This window comes from Coffea eugenioides, chromosome 1 (assembly GCF_003713205.1).
Source record: "Coffea eugenioides isolate CCC68of chromosome 1, Ceug_1.0, whole genome shotgun sequence".
NCBI classification, from domain to species: Eukaryota; Viridiplantae; Streptophyta; class Magnoliopsida; order Gentianales; family Rubiaceae; genus Coffea; species Coffea eugenioides.
In genome coordinates, this window is record NC_040035.1 from 39,261,018 (window position 1) to 39,281,834 (window position 20,817).

General features: G+C 32.9%; 2 protein-coding genes across 2 annotated transcripts; both read right to left on the bottom strand.

The window, feature by feature from the left end:
* Positions 1 to 949: 949 nt before the first annotated feature.
* LOC113777312 lies at positions 950 to 3,109 on the bottom strand. The gene is made up of 2 exons (XM_027322346.1): positions 1,857 to 3,109; positions 950 to 1,411 (listed from the first exon to the last, which is right to left on the bottom strand). The coding sequence occupies exon 1, from the start codon at positions 2,711 to 2,713 to the stop codon at positions 2,207 to 2,209; it is 507 nt and encodes a 168-aa protein (XP_027178147.1). The 5' UTR covers positions 2,714 to 3,109; the 3' UTR covers positions 950 to 1,411; positions 1,857 to 2,206.
* A 4,323-nt stretch (positions 3,110 to 7,432) lies between these two features.
* On the bottom strand, positions 7,433 to 12,790 carry LOC113750668 (outer envelope protein 61). Its single transcript, XM_027294623.1, has 11 exons — positions 12,503 to 12,790; positions 11,439 to 11,669; positions 10,922 to 10,978; positions 10,693 to 10,821; positions 10,426 to 10,503; positions 10,265 to 10,335; positions 10,049 to 10,098; positions 9,669 to 9,867; positions 8,506 to 9,040; positions 8,071 to 8,214; positions 7,433 to 7,929 (listed from the first exon to the last, which is right to left on the bottom strand). The coding sequence occupies exons 1-11, from the start codon at positions 12,596 to 12,598 to the stop codon at positions 7,783 to 7,785; spliced, it is 1,737 nt and encodes a 578-aa protein (XP_027150424.1). The 5' UTR covers positions 12,599 to 12,790; the 3' UTR covers positions 7,433 to 7,782.
* Positions 12,791 to 20,817: the final 8,027 nt, after the last annotated feature.

Consider the following 20,817-nt stretch of genomic DNA (forward strand, 5'->3'; position numbering starts at 1 on the left):
CTTCCATGCATATGTAAAAAGGAGTTATGGGATAATTGTTGACAATTTTCATCTGCCCCATGGAAGGGCAATTTGGTGGTTTGATATTTGGTATCTTGACTTGGTTGAGCAGATTGTACAACAATTTAATACATGGGAGCCTCCTTGTAAGTACTTGCAATTACATTCTTACCCTTAAAGTGACTATTTATGCTTTCTTGTGCATTTGTCACTGAAGAAACAAACTGCTTTTATTACAAAGCTAATCAATCATCTGTTAGAATTAAGACACGATTAATGAGAATTAGTGGAGGAGCCATTTGTCATGTATGCTATGATATCAATGGATTATTATGTATGATATCATATCATTGGATTGCACCTTCTTTTCTTTAAAAAAACAAAAAAAAATTGGGAATCTGCATTTGTATAGGATAGCCGATGGACTTCTTTTTGGTGGAAGCAGGTTTATCCACTCACTGATGATTGCACTGCTAATATTTACTCTTCATGTCCCCATATACTCATGATGACACGCTGAATACAGATACAATTCTGATCTCCTTTTTTCTGTCTTATTATCAGCTGTGGATGATCATGACAAAAGTTGTCTCCAGATGCTTGACGAAGGCCACAATGCTTCAGGTGTGTGTTTTCATCCTAAACTTCCTATTATAATCACCAATACAGGTGATGGTATTGGTACCATCCACGTATGGCATGCAATGCAACCACCTAAAGGTAATCTATACATTCATCCAGGCCATATGATGGATGCTCTCTAATCTTGTGAATTAGGTTCTTACATCACAACCTTTTTTTTTTTGCATGTAAAAGGTTTACTTGAAAAGATACAAAGTTTCTCACGCTTGTTTTGGTGTATCAGAAATTTGACTCGTACCATTTGGAAACTCAACATTTCAATAATTTAGCAGCACTAGAAAGTGATTATTCCACTCATATCAAAGGGCTAAATTTCTACACTTTATTGATCAAATAACTCTTGATCGAGTTGCAATACTCCCATGGCTAGGCAAGCCTACACTGGATTCATCAATACAAGTTTTGGGTATAAATTTTCATGTTTTCAATTTTGCAACTTGAAAATAAGAAAGATACAACAAAGAACAGACACAAAGTCCACAACAAAAGCAAAAGCCCTTGCTGCAAATGTTTAGCATAGACAGATTTCTACTACTAAAAGGGGGGATCCTTTGTTATCTATGTCTTGTTAGTCAATTGAATTAACCACCCTATTCCAATGGGAAAATTTGACAGGCAGATCCCCAAAACAGCATCCACTACAAAATTTGGAGCCACCCCAATAGAAGAAATTACAGCTTCAACAATCATATTCTCATAATCATAGCCTATTGCAATTGTCTCTGTACCTTGAGATTACCTCAATGCAGAAAAGGAGCAAGAATGAGTCCTAGTAAATTAAAGATGAAACATCAGAGATATCGAAAACCCTTTGACCTAAAACTTGCAAAAAGATTGTCACCAAAAAAAAAAAAAAACAAAACCACCAATAGTAGCAGGGTAAATAAACATTTTGCAATAAATTTTTATACACACACATAAGCTTTTGCATGGTGTCTAAATCAAGAAGAAAATGCATAGGCTACACATTTTCACACTTCAATAGAGTATCAAACTTCATAATTTGGATGTCTAGTTGAATTTTTATAAGATGTCAACATGCTCAAACGTAATCAAAATTGGCAGAAAAAAAAGCTCGAAATACCTAAAAGGCACTTGAGAAAGAAAATGAAAATGTCAAAGCAAGATTTTGGATAAGAGATGCATTTTGAATTTTTGATGGAGAGCAAAAGAAGCCTTTCGTTCACTACGTAAAACAAGAAGACAGAAAAAACCTTTGAAGACCCTTCGGTTCACTCTTTACAGTTGCCATATATTCATAACATTTCAAGTTTTTGGCCTGTTGCCTATACATTGCATACCTTGAAGAAAAACAAGTGATCAATCAAAATTCAGAACTCCAAACAAAATCACAACCGCCTACCACCACTCATCTTTGATCAATCACAATCAAATCCCTTTCTCAACTACTCTTTTTTTCTTTTTCTTTTTTTTTTTAAGCCAACTACTCATTTTTCATCATCCCAAAAATCCCCTTACCTTTTTTTTTTGTGGAAAAAAAACCCCAAAATTTACCTCTCAAAGAAAAAGGGAAAAATCTTGGGGGAAAAAAATCATTAATCAATTAATCTTCCCTTTGAGAATGACTTCTCCAAAACCCAGCCCCGTAAAACCGGTCCCACATTTCAGAATCAAGATCAACGGCGTCCATTACACCAACGCCCTTCTGATTATCATCATAATCGTCAGATGATGATTCATCATCATCATGATGAGTGCCATTCGGCCCACTTTTATTTTCCTCCAAATTCTTCTTCTTTTTCTTTAATAATCTTTTCCTCTTATTTTTCTTCCAGGCTTTTTTACACAGCCCCTTGGGAACTTTATAGACGGCCAAGATGAGCAGGTGCATCACCGCGCATGGACAGCAGCAGCACACGGCGGCGCACTCCGCCGTAGTCACACCTGCAACTTCCCCTATCGTCCTCCCACTCGGGCACTCCCTCTCGTCCTTCACCGCCGCAGTCGCAGTCGCCGCAGCCGCAGAGCCACCCGGTAACAACGGTTGCCTCCTATTCATCGTGGGCGACTCAATCATAACATGCTGAGCCATCGTCGTCGCCGTCGCCATCTCTCTCTACCACTGAGTCAACTCACTACAATCAAAGGATGGAAAAAAAAAAAAGACAAAACGATTCTTCACCCTAAGGCAAAATCCAAATGGGTTTTTGTTTCTTCTCCTTTTCTTAATCTGGGTTTTCGACCTAAGCCATGCTTAAGCCCATCTAAGGGGAAAAAAATGATGGGTTCTTAAAAGAGATCAGATTTATGGGGGGAAAATTCCAGAAAGCACTAAAATAGGAAGAGGAGATGAGGTTAAATTTGGCTAGAAGCGGAGAAAATAGGGGGAAAATCTTGTGGATGGAGAATTATAGCAACCTGAATCTTCAATTATAGGAAGATATTTCAATTAGTGCTTGAGTTACAGTGGCAAGAAACAAATTGGGAGGACAAGTGGGAGACGCGTCAGCAGGTGTGCGGAGGGAGACATTTGAGGGCCAGACGAAAGACAGATAAACTCATAAAAGAAGAAACACGCAAGTGCGAATTTAACGCATAGATATCACGATTTTGGAAGTTAGTTCTTATATTATGTGATTTTGACCGGTCACGCAACTGAAGTCTGCTTGTGGGTTCGACATTAATGGGACCATGCCAATGGACCATGGAACTGCGTTTATTACAATAAGCTCCTTGAGTTTTCCCATATTTACAATGGATCGATTTAGGGTATGTATTTGTTGGAGGATTTGTCGATTGGTATGTATTTGTTGAAAAATAAAAAAGATTATTAGTACACAATTTAATCTTGATCGTGTAATTAATAAGGATACCAATTCATCAAGATTAGCTGAAGTCCACTATTATTATCTCAGAAGTGCACAAAAAATGAACAAGGTATAAAACGCAAAAAATTTATGTAAATTGATATCTTTTCTTGCCATAATATTGCCTGTACGACGACTATTACAAAATTCCCGCATATGAATGTTGTTAACTTGGTATTCTTGGCCTTGTAAAATTGTTTAGGCTTTCAATTGCGACGACGTCCCTCTCTATTATCCTTGCAAACTATAAGAGTGGTTTAAAATTTAAGAAATTTTAGGAGAGATCATCGTAATATTTTAAAATTTGGGGAAATTTTTCATTACATTGAGCTCGAGCAAGAGCTAATCTTGTTCGCCATGAAGAATAAACTAGATAGTATTTCCTTCGAGAAGAATTAGTTTTTGTTTCCAACTTGAAAATTTTTGTTGGAGACAAATTAGGGATGTTTTAATGGTTAGGGACGTGACCATAATATTGGAGCTGAAATTTTGATTTCATTGGCCCTATTAGGCTGTTAATTTGTTAAAAAAAGTCAAGGTAGCCACCTCCGTTTTTAAAGAAAACATTTGGTATACTTGTTCTAGAATTTGTTCATTTTCAATCTTGTAGTGTCTAAGCATGAAGTACTCCTTCTTTTTTCAAATTCTAATTATATGATCCAGCTATCAACTGCAGTCTCTTTTTAAGTGTTGCCATCAGTGGCTGGAATTTCAAGGATTGCCACAAACAAAAGGCGTTGAATTGGTCATCTAATTACCATCATGATAATCACTAAGTCAGCAACCATATTCCCATTTTCCATTCGTTTTTCTTTTGTTTTTCGAGAGAAGTCACCAGAAATGGGGGCAACCGTATTTCTTATTATTCCCCCAAGAATACAATATAAGAGAAATCCATAGATTTGATCAAAAATTTGATAAAAATCCATATTTTTATTTAATAAAAAAAGAACTTATGTCATTCCCTCTAGAAGTAATTTTTTTTCAATTAGTACTGACAAATTAGTGCTATTTATTTCCCTCTAATTTCCAATCATATTGCTATTTACTTAATTTCAATTCACACGATCTCAATAGTATGCCATATGCAAATACTAATTCTTTTTTTTTTTTGGTAAAAATAAATATTAATTCTATACTATGTATGTTTCCCAATGCGTGTCAAGGAGCTGAAGAGAAAATTTTTACAAAAAATTAAAAAAAAGAAAAGAATTTTCACGGGTTGTTGCTTAGCAATTAATCCTGAATTAGTGACAGCTCATTTTCTTGAAAAATATTAGATTGTGTTTCCACACGACATCTAATACTTTTGCGGAATTAAACCGTTGTCGATGATTAGATTTGATCAGGTGGGAAAGGTCATAGCAAAACATCTAATGACAATTTAATACTTGGAGAAATTAATAAGTTCCATGTTTGACTCCTGGTAATCTTGCATTACTGATGTTTAATGACTAGTTTTCGAAATTTAGGCGGAATTATTTTCAGTCCTATATAGTCAATGGCGAAACTAAGCGGGCGGCGGCAGGGAGGGGTTACCGCCCCCAATTTCTAGAAATGAATACCTTGTACTTCATTAAATTTTGACCAAAAAAAAAAAAAGTACTCCGTTAAATTTTGAGAATTTTTAAAGTTTCCTTTATATATTTGGCTATTTGCCCTGCTATGTTCTAGAAAGTCATGCTTTCTCCTCTTAAGAGTTTGAAAAATTTTCAAAATTTCTTATATATGTATATATATTAAGTTAGGATTAAGTTTTTATCCACTATTAATATAGTGAATGTAAATATATGTGACTTATACAAAAAATAGATTTAAAATTTAAAATTGAATTACCTGACGTGCATCTACACGTATTAAAAAAAATTACCGCAGATAACTTAATTTGTCCCCTAAAACTTTTTAAAATATTTATATTGACTCCACAGTTTACGTGTATATATTACGCCCCCTCAAAGTTCAAACTAAAAATTTTCTAGTTCCGCCATGCAGTTAAAAACTAGTTGTAGTCAAATAAAGTCTCAAGTACACAAGTAGGTCGAATTAACACCAAGAGCATATGGATAGCACTAATAGAGATTTTGGCTCTTTGTCTAAAAATTTAGGACTTTCAATTTCCTGAGTAAATATGAGAGTGGAAGAAAGTTTGGTGGGTGTGGAGGAAAGTCAGTTTAGTATTATCTTTGTAGAGAAAGTCAATTTGGTGTAATCTTTGTAAAGCTTAAGTGTAGGGGTTGGTGGTCCGATGACAAAGTAAAAGTGCCGCCTAAGGCTTCGATCTCTAGCCTTATCTTTATAGGAGTTTTATTTGTTTCAACCATAAAAATGAAATTTACTCGAAAAATACCAGTATGCTGCCATTGTGAACCGTGGAGGAGGAAAAATATATATACTATAAACTATTAAGTCATCAAGTAATAATAGCGAGTCATTTCTTGTGTAATGAATATAAGGTATTGTTGCGGATAGACAAAGAATGACCCATTGTCATCACTTGATGATAGATGATTAATATTATATCACGTGTTGTATATGATTCATTTAATATTTTCTTGAGTGAGTATCGTAGATTCTGCACACGCACACGATGATAAAAAGGCGAAGGAAGGAGAACAGGAAAAGGAAGAAATATTCATACCAAACAACCACATAAATCATAAATGTTGAATTTAAATTTTTTGTGTGACGTGTCCATGTAAACAAAACCTGAAAGCAATGTAACCCCTTCGATCAAAAACCATATAAAAGGTTCATGGAGCTCGTTATTTTACCATTTTAATGGTTATTTTAGAAAAATGTTACTACATCATTTCTTAACAAGTCTCTCTCTCTTTTTTTTTTGGGACATAAGATGTAAGTGAAGTGTTTCTTGTCAAATAGGCATTAGGTTGGTGATTAAGATTGAGACTCCATGAATTAAAATTCTCGAGTTTTATTCTCCTCTTCCTTCTCTCAATTTCTTATATCCTACCCTCCCCCTTAAAAAAGGTGAAGTGTTTCTTAACAATACAGAATGTAAAAGCAGTTGATCGAAACAGATGATTCATTGTCAAATGGTGGCTATACCATCTTTTTCGGACAGAGAAACTGTGGCCTTGGATCTCACAAGCCCACAACTTTTTGCTCTGTTGTTCTATTTCATTTTGATTTTCCTCGTCATACATGACAAAGCAAACACTCGAACAATATAATGCCAAATGATGTCGGCTTAGGAAAGGCGGCTGATCCCTTTAAAAAACATGCTTTTGCCGAAAGAACCAAACTGGTCGACGGAAACTGGATCATGGATGAAGCAATTCAGCCGTGGCCACGAGCTAAAGAAGCATTCTGATGTGACCTTGGCTGCCTCCAACGTTGGAGCGTCCAACATTGATTTCACCTTTGACCAGGCTCTTTTCAAGCATTTAGTCCGAAATGGCCTGCAGCTGGCTCAACAATGACAGTAATTTTACACAGTGATTATAGATACTGGCATTGCTCATGCCAATGATCTTCAAGAAGTAATGGCGGGCTAGTTAGTTAAATTTGTTGTGGAGAAAATAGACACTGCGTTGACTTTGGAATCAAATAAATATTGGTACTATATTATTGAGTGATGGTTTGACGATACAAGAATGAAGTTCTGTCAAAGTAACATGAATCACTTGGTGACATGGAACCATAAGCGCTGCATTAGCTGTAATCTCGTGTGTTTGGATAGTAAATTATTTGAGATAATTTTGTTTAAAAATACTGTAACACTTTTTTTTGATGTGATATATATAAGATAAAAAAGTGATTGAAAAATGTGTTGATGATCCAAGCAAGTCAGTATAAATAAGGTGAAAATAATGTGTAATCCAAAAACAATATGTAGAATCCTTTTAGGGATGAGCATTTGCTGCAAATGTATGCACTTTGAATATTCAACTACACATGGTCGTTCTAAGCCAAAAATTTATAGAATCAGTATTATTTTCATCTTAAGCACTAGAATTACTTGTGGCACTTTTACTCATAGAATGTTCCAGTAAACAAGGGTTGGAACACTTGGTTCTCCCTTCAATCATTATTCTAAGTTACAAACGAAAGAATTTGACAATGAACATAAAATAATAATAAAAAAGAGTGAATTTTAGAGGCTAGCAAATTACAAAAACAAACAGAGGATGATGTCTAGGATCCACCGAATGCACCTCCACACTGTTGGCATATAGGTAGGTATCTTAGGTCCAGGGAGAATTAAGGACCAATGAAGATTAATCAACCCGTTGTGTTGTTAGTTTGAAGATCATTTGTCACTCTGCTGATACTGGTAGTTGGCAGCCCCAATCTACTTACCAATATACCCCAACCAGTGGAGGAAGACTGCCAAAAGAAGCATGAGGATTGCCAAAATCATACCGGGTCTTCCCAGAAGCCAATTCTTTGCCTTCTTAGCCCCTTCCACTCCTCGTTGCAACCTATCCGCCCACCTCATCTGCAATGAGAGTTGTTCAATATTTAGAGGGTACATCCAGAAGAAATAAGCATGATAACGAATGGCCTGAAAAAGTTAAAAGCAAGAAGGCAAAGGAAAATGTAACGATTTATATACAGCCAATCTCAAAGCGAGAGTTACCATTTTATCCAAGTCTTCTGGTGACAAAGATGACATGGCTTGTTGAGCTTTTGCAGCATCATCGCGAGAAAGCTTTAGTCCAAATTGTTCACTCATGCTTGCCATCATGTCTGGGTTCATATTTTTAATCATTGACGAAAACATCTGCCAGGAAATCATGGAAATGAAACAATTAAGCAACAGATAAATATTCTACATATGCAAACATAACCAAACTTCCACCAAGTAAACAGACAAAACCTGCTAAATTCCATACACAAACATAAACGAAATTCCAGGAAGTAAACAGACAAAACCTGCTAAATATAAGTATGATGCATTTTTTAGATATAGACAGCAAATTTGAGGAAAGACTAGTTTCGGAAAGGAAAGATGTATGAATAAGATGTCATTGATCTCGATGACAATTTGTTCCATAGGAAATAAGTTAATCACCTGCCGCATAGCTGGATCCTTCATTTGGTTTCTCATTTGTTCTTGCAGATCAGTACTTGAGCTTGGCATACTCGACTGAAAGCTACTTGAACTCAGGAACTCTTGGGAAGTACTACTTTCACTGGCATTGTCACTAACAATCACATTGTTTTGAGTATCTCGAGTTTTTGACTGGTAATCTGATCTATAACCACTAGAAGCTGCAGATGATGATGCTCCATCAACCCCTTTCAAAGAAGATGCCATTTCAGACATCTGTTGGAAATCTTCAGGTGACATCTTGCTCATCATTTCTGATGCCATCTTGAGCATGTCAGGACTCACATCAGTTGGCATTGATCCTCTATTTAAAATTGGGTTACCTCCTTGGAAGGAGGAAGCTAGTTTAATCATCCTTTGAAGTTCTTCAGGAGGCATTTTGCCAATAACACTCGAGGCAGTCCTGATCATATCGGGAGTTACACCTTCAGCTTTCCCATTACCCATAGCAGCTAGGGTTTCAGGATCTGTTTGAGAAATAAGGTTTTGGAAGGATCTGTATTCCAATGCAAAACAACAAAAGGCTGACAATCAGGAAATAGTAATTATGTATTTAATTTACAGTATGAAATCAAGAAAATGCAATATCTATTTAATGTTGAACATGCCCATGCATTATAAAGCCTCAAGCAAATCAAGATGCAGAATGATGACATCAAAAGATACTTGTTACAAGCAGAATAACGATCAAATGTGCCAATGCAGATACAGCCAAATGCATATGAAAATTGAACTGAACATAGTATAGAGCACAAAGAATGTTAAGTAATTATCCAATCTGCATGAAAAATGTCCGAAGGCCAGCCCTGCACTTTATTGTCTTTTTTTTCTTCAAGAACAAATAAAAAGGAGTCCAAGAGACAATTCTAACTTTTATACAGATGAAACTTTTCCTCTGGAAAGAAACGAATATCAGGCAAATTGTGTACACTTTCCAGCTTCGCCACAACCAACATAGACAAAAGAAAAAAGAAAGAAAGAGTGAATGCACACAGCCCTTGTTGTATTCAGGTTCCCTGACATTGTCACGTCATAGTTTTCAATTTTAGCACTGCATAACTTCCGGTGCTAATTTGATAGAGGACTATTTCTGTCTAATTAAATTGTCATGCAGCTAAATATACCTGATAGATTCTGGATCATCTTTTAATGCCTGCAAATACTCTGAACTTGTTGAATGAGGACGCCCAGGGACATCAGGTTGATTCTGAGAGTGGCCACTGGTTTCTTGTGGTTTGGTGAAAGACGATTCTGCAGGAGCACTATCATGGCTTGCAGATGAGCTGGTTGGCTCTTCGTCGGCTATTTCCTCAATAATCAACCCTACAAAATGGAAAGGAAAATCAAGCCTCAACACAATAGAAATGAACATAATCTTAGCACAAAGAAATTACAAGAGTTATGGCTATTTCTGAATTTTGAGACTCCACCAGATTGAAAAACTAATATAAATGGGCCTGTTCAATCTACATTCCTACTAATTGTTGATGGAAAATCTACATACCTCTTGATTTTTGAGCATGACCTTCTTTCATCAGATTTTCCTTAGCATCTCTGCATGAGTAAGCAGCGCAGACTTAAAACTCAATTTCTAAAAGCTTTGAGAAGTAAAGCAAAGTCAACAAGAACTTACACAGTAGGGAAGATTAGTTTATGAGGTTATATGACACAATCTTTGAATTTTTAGACTAAAGGGTTGTCTTAAGTGAAAATTAGATACCTTAAAACATCTGCAATTGTTTCATCATCAGGAGAAACTTCATGAGCTTTACTCAAGTCTGAAACAGCACTCTGACCCAACAACACATGCACTATGTTAAAACAATAAAGGGAATCAAACTTGCATTTGCAACCAACCATAAGTCAACTAAGTCAACTAACTTCAAATTGTCCCAATGCTTTATAGGCTTGACCACGGCGGTAGAGGGCCTTGATGTTGCTCCTGTCATATGCCAAAACCTGGAGCAATACACATCACAGTAAGATTTCAGGCAGCATTAATCATTTTCCATAACAAACAGCAGACACTCAATGTAAGTCTCCAAGAGCAAGTGCTAAAACAGACAGGCACAAGAATATGTCATGATGATTTCAGCAATTAAAGCACAACAAGTATCTGAGCCGAGAGCAAAACAAAGGAAGCCATACCTCTGTACCTTCCTTTATGCACTCGTCATACTGTCCAGTTTTCAGATAACAAGACATCAAATTAAGAGAACATGCTGAAAGAAGATTTCTGCCTTTGGAGGTAGGAATGTCTTTCAAGTTATTCTTTGCCTTTAAAAAAAAAAAAGGACAAGTCAGTAATTGTCAAAATCACAGTACAGCCCAGCTATAAGGAACCTAAAGATGCAAACATCTCTAGTGCTATACTTACTAGCAAATATTTTTGCAGGGCATCAGTATATCTTCCCTGGCTATGAAATTGGTTCCCCTGTAATATACAGAAAGAACCATATTTATATGCAAATCTAATCCAAAGCACTGACTCCAAAAATAGGGCAGAGAAAAAGATAACAAACAATGACACTTCCATGGAGCACTAAATAGTCATATTTCAGAAGCGTAGCTGATAAATCACTTATAGAAAGCCATCCCTTAATGCAAATTTACATTAAATTTTCAAATTTAATTTATGCTTCTATTTTCAATATTTGAAGTGTAAAAGAAAAAGCAGTCAATGTAGAGATTTCATAATCTAAGAGGTAAATTAAGAAAGAAAATGTCAAATAAATGTATAGTCACTCGGATTCCAGTTATGAATATGTTAATACTTACTTCCAGCTTATCAATTCATCAGTTTCAAGTCTCTCACTGAAGAAAGTAATGAGAATTCAAAACAACTTCTAAAAGTTTACATTTGCAACATTACTCTCTGGTGGCCAATGAAATACCTGTTTCTTCAGCATCTCAGCTGCATTTATCTCATAAGCAACCTGTGCATCTAAGTGAGTGCGCATAGCTGCAAGCTCTTCAGGCGATGCATTAGCCATCTTCTCACCAATCTCAGTCATCTCCTCTGGCCGTGTATGCTTCATCTGTTCTGCAGCATTCCTTAAGTCTTCAGGCCTCAGGTTTTTCATGCCTTCAGAAGCCATCTTTAATAACTCAGGATTGGACATCATCTGCAATGTCCACATTGACCACGTCCAATTAGGTTGCACTAGGATATATTTGAATTAGGGTTTAAAATTCATGCACAAAAGAAAAAGGAAAAACTAATGGAGGAGAAAAGAAAAACAAGAAATAGATACTGTTAATACAACCAAATCGACAAGCGACACTAAAAATCTTATGAAATCGAGAATTTAAAATGGATCAAGAGCAAACTTTACTAATTTCCAGGTGCAGCTACCAGCCGTTCCCTAACCCCTAATTTCTTACCCCATTCTCCTTTCACTGAAACTTTGACCAGCAATGAGTGAAACCACATTTAACTCAATTGTACATTGTCTTCGGAGAACTAATCAATATCTTAGGCCCATCCAATCAATCAGTAGAAAAATAACCATAATTGGCAGATAACTCTGAACCTCAAGTTTCAAAACTTAGAACTTCCATAAGAGAAAATCATGAAAAGGAGCATGCTCAGAAGGAAACATTAGTAACTAAAGTAAAATGTAAAGAAAACATTATTAGTTGCCCAAAATTACAAAGCTGCTCCAGATAAGTGAGACAAGCTAAGAGAATAAAATCATCTAATGAATTGGACAGCTACATGACAAAGTTACATCATACTAAACCTCGTATTTCGTCAAAAAAGGAACTCATTAAAGCACATATCCAAAACCATAAATCCTCAAAACGAGGTAAATAATGATTATTAAACTCAAAATTACAACACGGCTTTTCCTTAGAATCTAAAAGGGTGTCCTATACAATCTCAAAAAACCCAAAAAAAACAAAATCGAATCCAAAATTCACAAAAAGGGTCATTGTAAAATGCATCCGAAATTACCTGTTGTTGAATCCGGGCTAACTCAGCCGGCGACATCCGGCTAATCTGTTCTTGAGCCAATCTGATCAATTCAGGATCCATCATACCATTAAACATTTTCGTTTCTCCAAAAAAAATTGAAACAAATTCAAGCAAAATTTATCAATTGTAAGTTATGAGCAATTCAGATCCCTATATTTCTTTCAATTTGAAAAACAGACAATTCGTCGAATTTTGATGGAATCAAGAGGGGATTTTGTGGGTTTTATTCGGTCTATATCTACCTATAAAGGGGTAGTTTTTTAAATTTATTTGATGAAAAGGACAAAATTATTGTCCGTGTTGAATAGGTTGGACGCCCACCAGACAAGAAAGAGAAAAATAGGAGTTGAAAAACAGAAGGAAAGTTTGAGGGACCCGGAGAAGATTGGAATATGCCCCTTCAGCTTTGTAGAAAGGCATAATTTCAGAAACCTCCCCTAGGGTTTTTAACTATTTAACCGGTCTCCCTTCAAGTTTTAAAAATTTACACTAACCTCCCTTAAGGTTTATTGTCTTGTAAGATATAAGTCCAATCAACAATTAATAAGTGATATTAGAAGAGAGAAGATAATATAATTCCACTACTGTCTTTCATCTCCTATATTATTTAATTAAACTAATACCAACCTAAATGTTAAAGAAAACACTAGAATTTGCTGTTTATCATCAGGTATTTATATCACATATGGCATCAAAAATAATATATCATTCTATATATTTCATGTAATAGAAGATCCAAATTGCTCTTTCCAGTTACAAATTCATTGTCAAACATAATCAACAACAAACAATCAAAAAAATTTGTAACCAAAATATTATAAAGAGCAAATTTTAATACCATAAAAATTTCAATAACTAACCTTAATATGTTGACAAGAATATTTATGATGTTAAAGTTTGTTCTCTATATTATTTTGGTTGCAAATTTTTTGATTATCTATTGTTGATCATGTTTGATAATGGGTATGTAACTAAAAAAAGTAATTTGAATATTGTATTAAATAATTTGGATCTTGTATAAAATTTTATACTATTTTTTATGCTATATGTGATTTGATCTCTAAAGATAAATAACAAATTTTAGTGCTTTTGTTTAATATGTAGGTTGGTATTAAATTAATTAAATAATGTAGTAGATGATGGCAATAATGGAATCATATTATTTTATCGCTTCTAATATCACTTTTTAATTATTGATTAGATCTAAATGTTATAGGATAATTAACCTCAGTGGAGGTTAATGTAATTTTTAAAACTTAAAGGAAGGCCAATGAAATAGTCAGAAACCTCGTGAAAGGTTTCTAAAATTATCCCTTGCAGAAAGGTTGGGAATAAATTTTTAGCCCAAGTTGGATTCTGGGAACTTGATGCCTTTTCACTTGATATTTGGAAAGGGAAATAGATTTATTCTGTCCTGAATCTAAGGGTGCGTTTGATAAAATTGAAATTTGAAAACTGAAGTCTAAAATTTGAAATTTGAAATCTGAATTTATTAAGTTACTGAATTATTAAGTACTTGATACATTTAATTGTATATCACATTAAATAATAAGTGAATAACTTGTCACTTATTATTAGGAACAAATTTTGTCTAAAAAATTCGGTGCCACTTAATTAATTCAGATGTTCAATTTTTAGTTATCAAATACATCTGAACATATAAAAATCTGAATCTATTAAGTTAAGGTTCTAAATAGGGTTATCAAACACAGCCTAAGAAGTGGAAAGAAAATGTTTATCATGCAACTTTATTAGATTCTTGAGCTAATAATTAATTAATAGGTCTACGTGTTCATTAAAATAGATGTATTTGAGGTGTTAAATTTTTAAAAAGATAAAATTAATTAGGGATATATAAGTTTAAGAAAAGATAATAATTGTTAGTATGTATATACATGGTAAGTTAGGTGAAATATAAGTGTATTAATAAATACCTACTAGGGAAGGAATATGTTGAGTGGTTCGGAGGAAAAAGTATACCTGAAAGGTCTCAAATTCGAGCCCCTCACTTACACTATAAAAGGAAAAAAAAACAAATACCCAATGAACATTCATTTGAAAACCCTTAATTAATTTCCACTTTGATCATGAAAAAAAAAGTGTATAGTATGTATTAGTTACTATTAAGGCGTGATTTATGTGTGTAACTGTGTATAACTAATTAAATTTAAAAGAATTATTTGAAAAAAATAAAAAATGAAAGTAAGTTGCAAAATTATTCTCATGAAAATTGATTTTGATTTTCACTATGCTTTTGCAGAAGTTTAATTGAATAAAATTTGGTAAAATGCTGCTTATTTAGTAATTATCTAGAATCACATTTGGTAGATAACACATGCTATATACATACCAATTGCCGATGCTATATATATGTGTATGTGTAGTAGATAATTCACCTTAAAGAATAGTATATTTTGTTAAACTTAAGTGAAGAATATAGTTTATTATACTTAATGTGAAGAGAGCAGGAGATGTTTGTTGGTTGTGGGAAATTTATTAATCATTTTATAAAGGTTACTTTAGGTGAACATAAGATGATAGGATGGGATTAACATCAGAATGCTTCTTCTTCTTCTTTTTTATTTTTTAATGGGAAGGTGAGTAAGGTGTTGAGATTAATAACAATCAATTTGAGAGCAAATATAATAAAGTTATAGAACAAATTGCATGTATTTTATTTGATAATTCCTTTTCATTAAGGCATTGTGGAATAATGCAATAAAGCTAACTTTGTTGTTTTAAAAAACTTTTATTCATTTACACCAATTCAATGTATAAATAAAACGGTGTGCATAGGCATACACCAAGTTATACAATAACAGCAGTGGCGGTGGAGGAAGGGAGAGGGGTGGTGGATGCCTGGATGGTGGTGTATGGTGGTAATAGGTGGAAGAAGATAGAGAGGGAAGGTTTTTTTTTTTTTAATTATTAGTTATATTTGAGATTTGTATGAATGTGTTTTTGGAAGTGTGTCATTGTAGTATGTATTTGAAAAACTTTTTTGTGAAAAAAATGGTAAATCCATGCAGACCTTACATCTTTCAAGTGTTTTCACGTGGTTTTAACAATTTCAAATATTAATACCTGAATAAAAGATGAATATAGGTTGCATTGTTTACCATAAATTAAAACCAAATAAAAATCATGTCACATAATCTCATATACCGAGTTAAATAAAATTAAAAATACTCTCATACACCAAGTTAAATAAAATTAAAAATACTATTTCTAGGCGTGCATATAAAAAATGATATGAAAAGGAAAAGAAATAATGATTGATGTAGCAAGGGCACCTTTTTTTTTTAACCTAGGAGACCTTGGTCTATTAGTTGATTTTGAGATTATAGAATTTAAAAGTCTTGGGTTCTAATTCCTTTATGCCCTCCCCTGCTAGAGAAATTTTTTTTAAAAAAAAAGTTCACTTTTTTTTTTCTAAAAATATTAAGGAGTGCAGTGCCTATGAAAAAAAGTTTGAGAGGATAAATTGCAACTTGGTGTATATTGCATTTAATCCTTATGGACACAAATAAATTCTTGGCTCAAGAAACATTTAAACTCCTCCCATTTTAAAACAATAACCATTTCTCAAGATTTACAAAATAGAAAAAATTCCACTTATTTTATGTGCATCCTTAAATATTATCTAATAATATTGGCATACGGTATCCATATCCCAAAAAAAAAAAAAAAAGAAAGAGAAAGAACATTTTGGACAAGGATTTTTTGGCTTTATCATACTAGATCTAAGAATCACCAACGGATTAGTCAGGGCAAAGCCCTGGATACCGTGGCAAACCAAAAAAAAAAAAAAAAAGAATCACAAACATCTCCAATCAAATTCAATGACATCTTTTCTCTCAAGGGCTAGTTTTCAAAAGTATTTAGTGTGTTCCACCTAAAATGCTTAAACAGATGGCAATTGTCGTCATACAATTAAAGTACCAGTGCAATGATAAGTTCTGTTGTGGCTTTGACATTTTCACTCTTTTTTTCTATTGTCCATACTGGCCTAACTCTTGAGCCAATTTGATCACCTTAGGATCCATCTTACCACTTACAGTGGGAATGTTTGAACTTAAAAAAAAAAAAAAAAAAACTCAAAGGAGACAAGTTCATAAGTTTAGGGTGCAATTTATTCAAATTTTAAGTTTAGGAAGCAAAGGAAGAGTTAAATGCAAATTGAGGTGTAAAGGGAGATTAGTTCTTTTATTGACATGCAAAGACTACTCTTGTGCATTGTGTGCACATCCCTTAACTTTGTTAATTTTGCTTATGGTATAAATGGGATCCATTTGAGAAATTAAAGCGCAATTGTTTTAAAATTGAAGTTTAAGATGGAAAGTAAGAATTGAGTGCAAGTTAAGGGGGCAAAGCGAAATTTGTCCTAATATATATATATATATATATTTAGTCCAAAGAAAAGGTCGTCTTCATAATTGTTTTTGGTTAATTATAATTATGACAAAATGAATTTTCTTAGTTATCAAAGCTAGCAAAGAAAAGGTATAATTAATGTGAATGACAAACAAAACATTAAGAACTGATTCCATTTCAATCGTTGTCTTCTTTCAATCGTTGCTATATTTTTAAGGACTGATCTTATGCCTATGTCTTGCACAACGATTTACATGATCATGAATTAAGCACAACAAATAATGCCACTGTGTTCTTATGGTCTTTGTCTTCTTTCCCATCTTTTTAGTTATTCAAAGTTGCTAATATAGTAATTTGCAATGAAACTAACAAGAAAAAGTGAAAATTTCTTTTTATTGAAATAGTACAAAAAGATTTCAATCATTTAAGTATTATTTTTCTATAAAAAGAAATAAAAGTAAGAAAAATTCTTCAATTGTGCATCCTCAAAAGCTGTTCTTGTGGTGTGGAATGAAGAAAAAGTGAAATTAAGAAAGACACTTAGTCTAAATATTTGTATCAAATTTGTAGGCTAAAAAGCACCTACAATAAACACTATTCTTGTTGTTATGTTTATTCTATAAAAACTACAATATTAAGCACTCTTATATCTAATAGTATATTTTGCGAAATCATTTGTTTTTAGATAAAAAACAAAAAAGTCCTCTGTGGTAAATCTAATATACAGAAAAACTCCCCGTAATTTCAAAATATGCAACACAACACCATGTACTTTGAACTAAATTATAAAGGTGACGGAATCCATTAAACTTAACGGAAATGGATGAAATGACTAGAATGCCTTGATATAATTAAGCAAAAGACAGATCAAAAAAATCATTTGTTTTATTCTCTAGATAGAGAGAATTTAGGGTTAAGCGGTAGAATGGGTATATTTGTTAAAAATTAGGTATAAATATTTTTTTTTAGGTTCCAATAAGTCATTTCCGTTAAGTTTAACGGATTCCGTCATTTTTACAATTTAGTTCAAAGTACGGAGTGTCGTGTTGTATATTTTAAAACTATGGGGAGCTTTTCTGTATATTAGATTTATCACAGGAGGTTTTTTTTGTAGTTACCCTTTGTTTTTCTTCCAAAGTTGCTGCAACTTCAGCATGTAAAGAAAGTAATTTTTTCATTGTCACCTATACTGCTTTTTCCTTTTAATTACTTTTCCCCGACAACAAGCGTGAAGAAGCTTGGATGCTGTTTTCTCTTTTCACAAATTTTTCCACCTAGAGCTTCTGAAACATCAAGTATATGTGACTTATCACATCCATACATTTCTGCAAGGCTCTTCAGACCAATCAACGTATTTTTATTTTTTACGTTACCCCAAATTTTCTTGGACTCTAAAAGTATTTGGAAATCATGAAAATTTGAAAACTTGATCCTTTTATCTGCAAATAGTTCATACTTCATCTTCAATTCCTAAATTCTTTTTTGCATATTTGACTTATCAACAACAAGACAGTTCTTACTGAATTGTTTCAAAGCTGATAGCTTAAATGGAAAGTTTCCAGTCTTCTTGGCATCATACTCAAGAATCCATCAAGATGTCTATTAGCAATAGTTGGATTCTCACCCCCCCGTGCCAAGTTGATTCTCTTCACTTTTGTCCCTATCCAATTTATCTTCTACCTGACCTAATCCACTTGCGTCTTGCTTTGTCGACTGAGAATCAGAATCAAGATTTTTTCTTGAAGCATCAATAGACTCTTTATTTCCACTATGAGCTTTTATACCTTGATGATCAGTATCTAATGTCATTGCTCAAAGTCATTCTCTGCAGTTGATGATTCAGGGGATGGAATCGATGGCTCGGGGTTGTAGAGACAGATGAAGATGCATTTGGGATATCCATCCACTATTATATTAAGTTTGTGTTAAAAATATGAGTTCAATAAAATTTTTCATCATAAATAACACATGAATAATGCTAATATCTATGAATATTACAAAATTGAAGATAATGATTCATTTATCATCAATTCCAGATACCAAGCAATATTAGCATTGATTTTTATCCACAAATTTTGCTGATGAAATACAAAGTTAAATATAATTCTATGAAATTTTGATATTATATTGCAGATATATTGAAGAAATATCTTATAATTCTTCTTATTTTTAAAATACATATATATATTGTAATATAAATTCAACTATTATTCATGAACTATAAGACAAGAAAGTTTATTACGTATTTTGTACTTTTGGTTGGAAATAAGAGGTATTATTCAAAATATTTGACAAATGTACATAATATACGAGTTTTTCTAAATTATATGTACAGACATACATTTATATATTTATATATGCATATTACAAGCATTTACTAACTATGATGATGAGTAGATAACAAAGTTTCTGTGATTATTTAATTTTTCTTCTATCAACTATGTTTATAGCTGTCTACCTCTTTTTTTTTTTTTTCTCTCAACTTATATTTGTGAACTTTTCTTCTCTACTTTCATTAATGAATATCAACAAAATAGACTTTCTAAATATTTTTTTTAGTTCAGCATACATATATTTCTTTTGTATTGGTGTAATTGCTTTTGTTGTCATGAATCTACCATTTATTTATTGAAAAAAAAAAGATATCTCAATTGTATTACTTTGCCTCTCTATCTATTCACTGCATTAAAAATAATTCTCTCAACTATAAATAGATGTTGGTAGCTTAGCAAGTCCTAATTTTTTCAATATCCCTTTGCTTGCCCCGTCAATCTTTTCCTAATTTCTTTTACTATTGTTTTGCATCAAATGACCAATATGAATTATTTTCCCTCTAAGAATTCTTTTTCTTCCATCATAACATCACAATTAAGTACTTGTTTTTTTTGTCTACACTTGATTTTTCTATATTTTCCTTATTTCTTTTACTCTTCTCTTTTGCATAAGTAACCACCAAGAGTTGAATTCTTTCTCCTCAGTTATCACAACCACTGCATTCTTCTATTTTTTTCTTATTTTTTGTACGTTTTTCTTTTAATTAGCAATCAGCTAAAATATGGATTTAAATGATCTAGAAAGTTGGATAATGCCATTTTTTGAAGGACTTGATTGAAAATCAATATTGAAAAGATAGATAAAGTGTTGGAAAACAAGATTTTTGGGATTGAATTGGAAGTTTCTCCTGGTCCATCAACTACTCATAGACTGTTGAAAGATTTGGATGTGGGTCAAATGCTTATTTTATTGTAAATTTAACTCAAGATTATGATATCCAAAAGAAATTATAGAATCTTCCAAAAGTTATGATGTCGCTCAAATATTTTCTTAACTTTGATCATATTTTTTTTCTATTGATTTCCCTAAACTCTACATATGTAACGAAACACTTAATCTAAATAATTTCAAATGTAGGACAGTACAAGATACTTGATAGTGATTTTTCAAATAAACCAAAGATAACTATTAATTTTTAATATTTTCAAATAAATCAAAGAGGTAATTATTAATATGTAATATTTTCAACAAATACATAGGGAAATATGTCTCATGTTTAAGGCTCAAATGAGCTTAGTCAAGTCAAATTTGGATCCAACTGAGTTAAATTCAACTTAATTTTATCAGACTCCTTTTCTCAATTGGGCTCTCAACATCAAATTTGAACTCAAACTCGAACTCAAGTTTGACCAAGATGAGCTCAAGTTCAAACCTAATCAAGATAAAATAAAATAACAAATGATTATAATACTTTTAAAATGAATAAAATAAACATTTTACTTCAATAAATAATGAAAATATGGAAGATGTACATGTGATTTTACTACTAATGAAAAATTTATTAAAAAAATATATAGGATCAAGTAGGTTGAGAAATGTACGAGTTGAATATCTCTGTACTTAGACTTAACTCAACAACTTGCTAA

What these genes read in the sequence shown, in the direction of transcription:
- LOC113777312 (XM_027322346.1), bottom strand. Translation starts at nt 2,713, where the DNA reads ATGGCGACGGCGACGACGATGGCTCAGCATGTTATGATTGAGTCGCCC.
- LOC113750668 (XM_027294623.1), bottom strand. Translation starts at nt 12,598, where the DNA reads ATGTTTAATGGTATGATGGATCCTGAATTGATCAGATTGGCTCAAGAA. An exon ending in TAGCCCGGATTCAACAACAG is followed by an intron (nt 11,670 to 12,502) that starts GTAATTTCGGAT and finishes TGGACATTGCAG; the next exon opens with ATGATGTCCAATCCTGAGTT. An exon ending in CTGAGATGCTGAAGAAACAG is followed by an intron (nt 10,979 to 11,438) that starts GTATTTCATTGG and finishes TGTATATTACAG; the next exon opens with GGGAACCAATTTCATAGCCA.